The sequence below is a fragment of the Nanorana parkeri genome, unplaced genomic scaffold, assembly GCF_000935625.1.
Source record: "Nanorana parkeri isolate BGI_ZX_2015 unplaced genomic scaffold, ASM93562v1 scaffold141, whole genome shotgun sequence".
NCBI classification, from domain to species: Eukaryota; Metazoa; Chordata; class Amphibia; order Anura; family Dicroglossidae; genus Nanorana; species Nanorana parkeri.
In genome coordinates this window covers 1,856,554-1,868,370 of record NW_017306409.1, presented here as the reverse complement: position 1 = coordinate 1,868,370, position 11,817 = coordinate 1,856,554, and the positions used below count along the sequence as shown (strand labels likewise).

General features: G+C 44.7%; 1 protein-coding gene across 1 annotated transcript in view; it reads left to right on the top strand.

Moving 5' to 3' along the window:
* CUNH17orf67 (chromosome unknown C17orf67 homolog) overlaps positions 1-10,907 on the top strand; it is a 14,788-nt gene extending 3,881 nt beyond the window's left edge. Inside the window, exons 2-3 of the mRNA XM_018554096.1 lie at positions 554-654; positions 10,777-10,907. Of these exons, the coding sequence (XP_018409598.1) occupies positions 554-654; positions 10,777-10,893 (218 nt within the window). The 3' untranslated portion in view covers positions 10,894-10,907. The remainder of the gene's footprint in view (positions 1-553; positions 655-10,776) is intronic.
* The last annotated feature ends 910 nt before the right edge of the window (positions 10,908-11,817 follow it).

Sequence of the window (11,817 nt, the reverse complement as noted above, 5' to 3'; positions counted from 1 at the left end):
CTTGTATGGGAGTCACAGGGACAAGAATTGAGGAAAAATCTCTCCCAAGAGTCACAGACAGAAATACATATCTGACACAAATGTTTACTGTTCCCTACTCTATGCAAACTTAAAAACTTGCATCCCCCCCCCCCCCCCTCCCCCTTTACCTGGTTTGTTGGATTATGCTAATTAAACATACTCATACACCCAGCAAATCCGGCGGTATTCTGTAGTGATCCACCCTTCTGCAAAAGGTCCTGCTCTGTCATCTTCTTCTCTGACATTACTGGGGGCTAGCTGCCTCTTCCTCATTCTTGCAGTCAGCCCCCTGAGGACACACATGAACTACAGCATGCCATTGGAGACTAGCTGAACCAGCCAGCTTCCCTGATGTCACGCTGTGGTGCATGTGCTGTGGATTGCCCCAAACCCTCTAGTGATGTATTATGTGAGTATAACAGGAGCCTGCAGGCAGCTTGGGGGTTATGTCACTCGCCTAAACCAGAAGGGTGGAAGTGGGGGAGTCAGGCTGGAGTCAGAGTCTAAGCTTTCTGTTGCATTTGTTTTTCAGATGCCTCGCCAATTGTGCAAGAAAAGCAAGCCAAACAGATTCTGCGAACAAAGCGCTCAGAGAGGGAGAGGAAAGCTGGACACCCTGATGAGCCAATGAGGGTAATTTTAATAACAATACTTTTTTTTTTTTCATTGCAGGTTTCTTGCACTTGGATCCTTATATCTCTAATTCCTGTCCTGCCCCTTCAGCAATTAACTATTTTGGTTCATTTCAGTGATTGCAAATCTCTCTTTAGCGTTTGTAGTATACAATTGGAATCTGGCACTGCTGGATTTACACCATTTTTCTGTGTGTTATTAACAATGATGCATTATTATGTTCTGTCATTTTGATCAATAGGCCCTATAATTTGTATTGGGAAAAAAAAAAGCACATCAATCATCAACGGAACTAGTACCATTTAACTACCTCCCATCCGCCGAACGTAGGAAATACAGCCAGACGGGAGCCTTCTAGATGCGGGTGGGCATCTTAAAACGTTCTTTATGCCCGCTCCTGCGCGCTGCCTGGCGTACACGAGCGCAAAACTGTCAAAATTTGAAACAGTGAATCTGTGGAGACGCCCGATCGATTGTATGTGGCACCTTTGTGCGCCCCCCCCTCCTCCGCCACTGCTGCGATCCTGGGCTCCCTGTGTTCCATGCGGGCCAGGGACCGGCATTGTGGCTCTGTGCAAGGGGAACAGAGGGAGATCAGTAAACGATCTCCCTCTGTTCTCCCAGTTATGTGATTGCAGGCAGTGATAATTATTACATCACTTCCGCATTCAGCTGTCTTCTCCATCAGCTTCTTTGGGGGTTCATAGGTGATATTAGGGGTCTTAGGAACCCCTGATGTCTCCATAGAGTGGACCTGTCACTGTAATTGGATATCAAATTGGCGGCTTCTTAGCGAGTGAGGATGCCAAGGCGGGATCAAGGATCAGGTGAGTATATCTTTTTTTATTTTACACCCTAGACCAAAATGAGCACTTATCCCTCGCAGTGCGTGGATAGCCCCATTGCAAAGGTTAAGATTTCATGTGTCTGGAGTTCTTCCTTAAAACAATAGCTGGTCCATGTTCATGTGTTATTGTGCAAAGGTGTAAATGGACCCTAAAGAAAACCTGCCATAAAAAATGAAAATTGTCACTGATGACTTCTAAAAATGCTAGTTGCCCTACTGTCATTTTGACCCTCTTGCTTCAAATTTACAATCACCAAGCGAGAACAAGTCTCCATATCAAAACCTCTGACTTTTGTCTGACCTTCACACTTGTTCTAGGTCAGTGACTCGGAAGCATTGATGCCAAAGGATCGGCATAACAGCCTGTCAGGTAGCACGTCTTGAAGAAGGGTCTACAATGGCAGCCCTCATATTTCAACCTCAGCAGCAATACAGTAACACTTTCATTAAAGTCCACAAGATGGCAGTATAGCTTTACAATTAAATGATACAGTAAATGTATATTTCTACTTAGGACCAGGTCACATAGTAACTTTATAACAGATCTGTAACAAGTAAATAAAAAGACAAAATTATAATTTTATTCTCTCAGGTAAATTTTGTAGCTGACTACAGAGTTTCTGTCTGTAATACGTACAAGACACTGATGTGTTTTGATCATCGGCTGTTGCATCGGATAACGTAAGTATCTACTGAGGTTGCAGATTATGTAGCTGGCACCGAATTCTGCTGTAAGGCCCCTTTCACACGGGCGTTCCGATCAGGTCCGCCTTTCAGTTTTTAGGTGGACCCGATCGGATGCTCAATGCAAGTCTATGCATGGCCAGCGTTCTATCGAGCTCCAACTACCTCACTTCCGGTGCTCAGAAAGACGGGAGCTCTGTACAGTTGCGGTGCGCATAACGTTTTCAGAATACTCGTCGAGTTTGCCACCTGCTGAATATTGTTAAAATGTACAGAGCTCCGTCAGTATTTGTTTTGCGGTAATGTCTTTATTCAGCCTCAAATACTATGTAACTATGTAACTATGTCTAACGCCGTCTGGTCGAAATCTCCAACTTGTAAGTATCTGACAGTGAGGTAGTTGGAGATTTCGACGAGTTGGAGCTTTCGATAGAACACCGGCTCTAAATGAACAGGTGCCTGTTTACAACTTATTGCCCCCGCCTCTGGCCAGGTCCAGGAAGACAAACAGAACAGTGTTCCATCTCGCCGGACCTGATCATGCAGGATTGGAGATAATCGGATGTAAACTGACACATGTCCATTTACATCTGATTCCCCATAGACTGACATGGAGTCCAGTCATTTCAGTATTTGGAGGAAAAAATTGGAAGGACACAGATGTCACTGCGGTGACTAAGGGCTATGTTACATTAGGACTTTGGTTGCTGGCGACAGGAAGTTGCCAGCAACAGGATCGCTAGAGGGGGCACTTACCTGCTTCCATGGTGTTGCTCCTTCGGTGGCCAAAACACTGGTTCAATGAATGAGGGAGCAATGCTAATGGAGAAGGTGAATGTTCTTCCTGCTCTTATAGGTCTCATGCAAGCAGAAAACACACCTGTCACGGGAGCCACGTACCTGAGGTGAGACCGAAGTAGTGGTGTGGCCTCCCTTGCACCTCGGGTCCTTGAAGTCTTTGGAGATGGAGACAGAGACTTGGTGGACACTGAGTGGCACGGGTGCATGGGGTGCGGAGCACCGTGCAAGTCTTAGTCCAAGATCCGAGCCGAGGTCAAGTCCACTCTGGCAACGAAGTACACAAGGGTTAATCAGAAGAATGGTCGAGATCCAAGCCGGGGTCGGTTCCAATCTGGCAGCTGAGTACAAAAGGGGCAAATAAGTAGAATGGTCAAGGTACAAATCCGAGGTCAATGGCAGGCAGCAGAGTAGTCAAAGAGGTTTCCAGGTCACAACAAGTTCAGACAGATCACACACTAGCACAGGAACAAGGGGGGACTGAAGATAATCCAGCAATTTGGCAGTGTCTGGGCTGGGCTATTATAGGGAAGTGATGATTGAAGTTTGAGGTCACTTCCTGTGCGCCTCCTGGGCATTTTCCCGCCTTTTTCCATCAGGTTGAGGTCACTTCCGGTGCGCCTCCTGGGCATTTTCCTGGCTTTTTCCATCAGGTCTTCTGCGCATGCACGGGTTGGCGCACTGACGCGTCTTTGGCGCATGCACAGTTGGCGCGGATTTCCTCTTGCGGCAACGCGCCATTGGCGCATTTAGGGTCTGGAACTCACTGCCACAGGCGGTGATTTCAGCAAATAATGTGGAATTGTTCAAGAAACTTTTGGACGATTTCTTAAGGGACCGTAATATACAGGGGTACGGGTACTCCTAGAATGAGATCCTAATAGGTTGGACTTGATGGACTAATGTCTTTATTCAGCCTCAAATACTATGTAACTATGTAACTATGTCTAACGCCGTCTGGTCGAAATCTCCAACTTGTAAGTATCTGACAGTGAGGTAGTTGGAGATTTCGACGAGTTGGAGCTTTCGATAGAACACCGGCTCTAAATGAACAGGTGCCTGTTTACAACTTATTGCCCCCGCCTCTGGCCAGGTCCAGGAAGACAAACAGAACAGTGTTCCATCTCGCCGGACCTGATCATGCAGGATTGGAGATAATCGGATGTAAACTGACACATGTCCATTTACATCTGATTCCCCATAGACTGACATGGAGTCCAGTCATTTCAGTATTTGGAGGAAAAAATTGGAAGGACACAGATGTCACTGCGGTGACTAAGGGCTATGTTACATTAGGACTTTGGTTGCTGGCGACAGGAAGTTGCCAGCAACAGGATCGCTAGAGGGGGCACTTACCTGCTTCCATGGTGTTGCTCCTTCGGTGGCCAAAACACTGGTTCAATGAATGAGGGAGCAATGCTAATGGAGAAGGTGAATGTTCTTCCTGCTCTTATAGGTCTCATGCAAGCAGAAAACACACCTGTCACGGGAGCCACGTACCTGAGGTGAGACCGAAGTAGTGGTGTGGCCTCCCTTGCACCTCGGGTCCTTGAAGTCTTTGGAGATGGAGACAGAGACTTGGTGGACACTGAGTGGCACGGGTGCATGGGGTGCGGAGCACCGTGCAAGTCTTAGTCCAAGATCCGAGCCGAGGTCAAGTCCACTCTGGCAACGAAGTACACAAGGGTTAATCAGAAGAATGGTCGAGATCCAAGCCGGGGTCGGTTCCAATCTGGCAGCTGAGTACAAAAGGGGCAAATAAGTAGAATGGTCAAGGTACAAATCCGAGGTCAATGGCAGGCAGCAGAGTAGTCAAAGAGGTTTCCAGGTCACAACAAGTTCAGACAGATCACACACTAGCACAGGAACAAGGGGGGACTGAAGATAATCCAGCAATTTGGCAGTGTCTGGGCTGGGCTATTATAGGGAAGTGATGATTGAAGTTTGAGGTCACTTCCTGTGCGCCTCCTGGGCATTTTCCCGCCTTTTTCCATCAGGTTGAGGTCACTTCCGGTGCGCCTCCTGGGCATTTTCCTGGCTTTTTCCATCAGGTCTTCTGCGCATGCACGGGTTGGCGCACTGACGCGTCTTTGGCGCATGCACAGTTGGCGCGGATTTCCTCTTGCGGCAACGCGCCATTGGCGCATGCGTAGTAAGCCGTGGACTCTTACAACACCACTTTTAGAGGCATTTTTCATTATTTTTTTTTAGGGATGTTCAGATATCAAGTTCAAGTACAGATACTTTTCCAGCTCCAAGACTAGACTAGACAAAAATTCAAAAGTTAGGAGGCAGCTGTCATTTGTAAGGAGCATACGTAGCTCCAGGGATTTGTACATCTCTGATTTATTGTATGATTTTTTGTCATAAATATTTATAAGGGATGCACTGATACCATTTTTGCAAGTACAAGTACGGATACATTTTCGTTTATTGTCATGTGACAGTTTTTCTAAAACAATACAGACTAATGATTTCAGGACAGTGGTGGAGTGCCAGAGCCAGGTCCCAGCTGCAACCGCTGCTACCCTGGTAGTTCTCATGAAAATGCCAAGTATCCGCGCTGGTATCTGAACATCCCTAATTTTTTTTAATGCAACTCTGTTTCAGTCGCAATGTCCATGTACGTTGTGTCATTTAGATCCGTGTTTTAGAGCAGTGTTTAGGGGCATAAAAAAATAAACTCCAAGTCTGTCTTTGGAGAGGAGCTTACTGGTATAATTTACAAGCATCCATGCGTAAACTGGTGTAAACGCACGCATATAAGAATACATTAAATCAAGTGACTAGTTTTATAAATCAATATTCTTGCCAAGAGAGTTTACATGCATATGCCTCTAAACGCCGTATGCGTAATTATAAACCTAAACACCCACTTTTGACCTATAGCAGAAAGATTGAGCGTAGATCGGGATATTTAAATACGCCCATGTGCATGAGCCCTAAGCGATCCTGTCATTTGCAAGTTGCAACCAGAGACAAGCTTGCTAGTTTCGGGACATGAGACTGTGCACAGAACTTTGAGTGCAATTTATTTTTGCTTAGTAACACAATGGCTACAGAGAGCAATTCTTTTGTTCGCTACTTCAACATTGATTTTATTTTAGTAATATGGAATTGTTATAGAAAAAAATGTAGTTTTCGTTTTCTTTTTACACACTTAAAAGAGATCAACTTAAAAGTACAACTAAAGGCTTTTGTATGACAGTCTAAACAAGTACCAAATCCAGTTACTATGTGATGCACAAGCCTCAGAAAGTGAAAAAAAACACTTCCTTTACCTTAATCCTGAACTGAATCAAATCTGCCTTCATTTGTGTCTCATGTTCTTCCTCCCAGACACTGCAGCTCACAGTGGGAGGGATTCAGGAACAGAGGCAGGGCCACCAATTCAGAAAGCAGTGGGCAGGACTAGGTGTGGCCAGGTGCTGATTGACAAGATGCAGGCTTGTGAATCAGCAGTGACAATGCTGATAGCCACACCTCCTGCAACATCCCACTTTAGTCCAAGCAGCACAACCTACATGAGAGTTACAACTCTGCTCTGAACTCAGGAGCAATGCAGCATTGTTGCCACCCCATCACTTTTATAGGTAAAAAACATGCATGAAATGCGGTATGTTAAAAAAGGAACTTCACCCTTATTCTAAAAATAACAACAAAGGCACCCTTAGAAATGTTTAGTAATGGCAGCGTACAAACAGATACTTATAGAGAATTGCAGATGTTTTATCCTTGTATACCTTTTTTTTTCTCCATTTCCCATTACTTCCTGGACCTCTGGGTCTGCTTCCTGGAACATGTGACAGTGCATATCATCTCAGGGGGAATAAAATGGTTTTCCCCTGGGATCTTGCAAAATTTTACAGTTTACAGGTGAGATTTCCCAGGAAGGTACTGGTGATGTAACCTTACTCGGTTGATTGTGTGAGGGCCAGGGCTACATCACCAGTGCCTCACTCAACCAGACCAGGACTACATCAACAGTGCCTCACTCAACCAGACCAGGGCTACATCACCAGTGCATCACTCAACCAGACCAGTGCTACATCACCAGTGCCTCACTCAACCAGACCAGGGCTACATCACCAGTGCATCACTCAACCAGACCAGAGCTACATCATAGTGTCTCACTCAACCAGACCAGGGCTACATCACCCGTGGCTCACTCAACCAGAAAAGGGCTACATCACCAGTGCCTCACTCAACCAGACCAGGGCTACATCACCAGTGCCTCACTCAGCCAGGAAGTTGAAAAACAGTCATTGCAAGTACTGTAAAGCAAAAAACTGTTTAACTAATGAGTAAGATGATTTCATATCAGCATACTGATGTGATTTTTAGTAAAAGGATGCATGGGTCTGCTTTAAATACACATATAATCTTATGGGAAGACTGTTGATAAAATGAAAAGTCTGGCAACAGGGAAAAAAGCCTGTTAGAGTTATTTCTGTCATACTGTTTGCAATGTTTCTAATATAACCACCAGAAGCTTCAAGCAATATAATGTGTAACAAAACTTTTTCAGCAATATTCAAGACGTGGCGCGGTAAGGGGGGGTGTAGGTGCTGATTGATACTTATGTACGGGATGACATTTCACTTTCATGGATTTAAAGACGTGCATTGCAAGGACCTTGTCAACTACACGTCATGTGGCGGTGGCAGCATGGGAGCATGTCATTGCATTATACTCCTTTCATTAATGAGATGATGTAGGTGAGATCAGTACTGCGTGCAGCCTGATACAATGTGACGTTTGGATCTGCGTAACACTTGTCACCCTGAGCTGTGACTGCATTGCCCACCACGCTTATTGGTCTTCCTTAACTTGTCATCGCAAGATGCGTCAGCAAAATGAGCCTCGAAATGGCAACCCTAGCAAGAAATAAGATCTGCGATGGCTGATGAGTAGGATTTTAAATGGTAATTAGAAGCTGTGAGATTTTAAATCTATGAGTCAGGCTGCAAATGGCAAGTTTTCCTGAGGAAGTTGTAGGAGGTTTTTTCTTTTTTTTGCTTAACATCATCAAGGATGATTCATTCAAGGCCGGTGTCCAGAGCCGCAAAGCTAGTAGACTCTGTGGAGGTATAACCACAGCACCAGCATCCTTTTAAAGGGGAACTATATTCTCTTTACAGGTTTTTTTTTGTTTTTTTTTAGATATGTACATATGATCAACTTAACATATGGATTCATGTTTTAATATCCTTCTTTCTGTTTTTAGTTTGACAATATGAGCATACCATATTAGCTTTTTATATATGCGTGCTGCGTTTCAATGGCTGTGTTTTACTTGTTCTCTTTCTATGCAAGTCAATGAGACAGATCTGACCTATCTGAAAACACCTTGTGCGTGTGTGTGTGTGTGTGTGTGTATATACATACCTGTGTATATATATAATGTATACTGTATATGACCTCTGAGAGGTGAAGTGAATAACATTGATTATCTCATTGCAATGGCATCTGGAAGTGGGTGGAATATATTAGGCAATAAGTGAACATTTGGTCCCTGAAGTTGTTGGGTTGGAAGCAGAAAAAAATGGCCAAGTGTAAGCATTTGAGCGACTTTGAGAAGGACCAAATTGTGACGGCTAGACGCCTGGGTCAGAACAGCTCCAAAACTTTAGCTCTTGTGGGATGTTTCCAGTCTGAAGTGGTCAGGACCTACCAAAAGTGGGCCAAGGAAGGAAAACCAATGAACCGGCGACAGGGTCATGGGTGGCCAAGGCTCATTGATGCAAGTGGGGAGCAAAAGCTGGCCCGTGTAGTATGATGCAATAGAAGAACTACTGTAGCTCAAATTGCTGAAAAAGTTATTGCTATTTCCATTAGAGAGGTGCCTGAACACACAGTGCAACAGTGCATCGCAGTTTGTTGCGTATGGGACTGCTTAGCCGCAGACAGGTCAGGGTGCCAATTCTGACCTGTTTCCACTGTCAAAAGTGCCTACAATAGGAATGTGAGCATCAGAACTGGATCACAGAGCACTGGAAGAAGGTGGCCTGGTCTGATGAACCACATTTTCTTTTACATCATGTGGATGGCAGGGTGCCTGTGTGTTGCTTACCTGAGGTGCCAATCTAACTGATGAGTAAAATAGTGAGATACACATCAACTTTGTGAAAAATTTTTCAACCTGCTCAATGGTTCCTTTTCAATTCAACCTGATTAAAAGTGTCCACCTGAAAGCTATGATGTTAGCTATGCAACAAATATGTATTTGAGATTTTTCATTTAAAGGGTCAGTCCACCTAAATCTGATCTTACAGTGTTTGGTAGACGCTAGGAAGTTAAACAACGGTTTCTTAAATTTCTCAGATACTCATTTGGCTAGTTCCTGGGTGTGTACACCACTTATGGCCATTGTGAGTGGCTCCCATTCTGACTGCTGGATGTATTATGTATTTTATATTACGAGGCATGTAACAGATGAAGTTGGAACACACAAACATGGACAGAAACACCAAGAACTCTAAGAGGGTTATTCACAAAGCTAGCTGAAGGATCCGCCGTAGCTCCGGCAGATCCTTCGGCTAGCTTCGGCCGCCGGAGCCCTTCGGTTCGACTGCTGTATGGGCTATTCTCTAAAGCCCATACAGCTCCCCAAGGCAGCCGAGCAGCTCAGCCGAGCCCAAGGCATATGCTTCGGCTCGACTGAGCCGAAGTGACACCCATAGCGTCCCTGCCAATAGGAAACAGTTGGGCGGAGCTAGCAGTTTTATTATTTTTTGAATAATCTTTATTTTTTTTAAATGTAATATTTATTTACATTTAAAAAAAAAAAATTTTCAACGATTTTTTTTTTCGACAACTTTTTTCATTGATTTCCCATTCTGCTCAGTACCACGGAGGTACCGAGCAGAATAGCCAAGCGGCATTCGGCTATTCACTCATTGCCGTTCGACCCCTATGTGAATAGGAGCGAACAGCAGCGAGGGAGCTGCCCGCGCTTCGGCTCAGCCAATGTTGGATCGGCTGATTCGAACTCCTTCTGCACTTCGGCTCCGGAGCCAGCCGAAGCAAGCCGATGTACGGCTAATTTCAGCCGATGTACGGCTGAAATCAGCCGTACTTAGCTAAAGTTAATAGTCGAACAGCGTTCGGCTCTGTTCACTTCGGCTCGGTTATTCACTCGGCTGCCTTCAGCAGCTTTGTGAATAACCCTTTAAGATTTCACTGTTGGAGTATCCAAGACATTGAAAAAGCCAGGGGCTGACTCAGACCACAAGGTTTCTTCATCTAATGACTTTTGGGATGACTGACCTTTTCAACTCTTGTTGGCAGTCACCTCATTTGCAGCACTTTGACTGGAACTGTGATTAGGGTTGCCACCTTTTCTTCAAGCGCAACACTCCAGCAGCGCACGGTCATTTTTGTGGGAGAATGAGTCGCGGCTTGTTCAAATGTAAACAGTGCCGCCCATTCATTTGTAAATATCACAGTAGAGACTATTTTCAGTGGGGGGCAGTAGCCCTTATCTTAATTTTGGTTGCCTCTGTCTGCCTGACATCTTGTGTCCGGGTTTCTGCTGCCATGAAACCCGAACACAGCATTCAAAACCCGGCCTGTCCAGGTGAATCCTGGACAGGTGGCAACCCTAACTGTGATGTCCGAAAGGTTTGTGTTCTTGATGTAGCACTGTAACAAGGCCAACCGTGGCATCTCATTGATGTCTGACCCATATGCCATACTTTCCCCATCTGACTTTATGCAGAGCAATAGAAACAAAAGTATTAAAGTACGGTTTAGATAAAAGCATGACACCATGCCTGTTCTGTGTTTTATAGGAGTATATGCTGTATCTCCAGCGTCTGGAGCAGAGATCAGAGGAACAATTCTATGAGCATTGGTGGAACCCACACTGCCAGCCTCACTGCAATCGCAACCTCGTCCATCCTGTTTAATAGCAGCAGGACAACCTGGCTTATGAAGGTATTTCTTTTCTGTTGTCAAAAACATATGAAATGCAACCTTTTGTTTTAGATGCAGAGGGTAAAAGTAAATACTGCTGTCAGGCTTTTATTGCTGTATTTGACCCCAGTAGACATTAGACACCTTTCTTTTCTTGTGACGCCTGGAGAAGAAAGGAGGAGAATGGGTGTCAGCAGAACGGAAAGACAAAAAGAACATTAAAAACCTAAAATAGGTTCTAAATCTTCCCAATTCCAGAAAACAAATACTGTTTTGTTACTGTTTCTGTCCACATTGGAGAGATTTCCTAACACTACCTGCCACTGTGACACCCTGTCAGCAAAAAGGGAAATGAGGGGAAAATCTCTCGAAAGAAGACACAGTGTGATAACCAGTCTCGAGCTTTCACTATCTGGTGGTCGCTACTACATGCTGCAGAAAGTCCACATTGCACACCTGATCCTCATTAGCTACCCTATACTGTATAGGAAACTTGGAACTTCCACCTAGTGCTTGATCAACAACTTCAGTTTGTCTGTGTCAGCCTGACTACCGCTATGTGAAAGCAGATTTCATCACCTCTCTGAACTCCTCCCACTCCTTATTGGGCTTAGTCGTAAATATTAGAGTATTGGGCTGAGTCTATTCACAACTCTACAACTAAGCCAAATAGATTGAAATGCATCAAAAGGTAGAGCTCAGACTCATGCTGTGAACTTCTTTGAAATAAACAATTGAGTGGAGGGCACAGTGCATGCATCTAATTGGAATATTTTGGTAGGTAAGGACAGATTTTATAGACGTTTGACCTGGAGGTGGAGAGATGATACCTGGAGTTAAGCATTATGGGATTGTGTGTGTTGTGACTGCAATAGTATTTTTTTTAATTCTGACATTCGCCTTGACTTTGGACAACT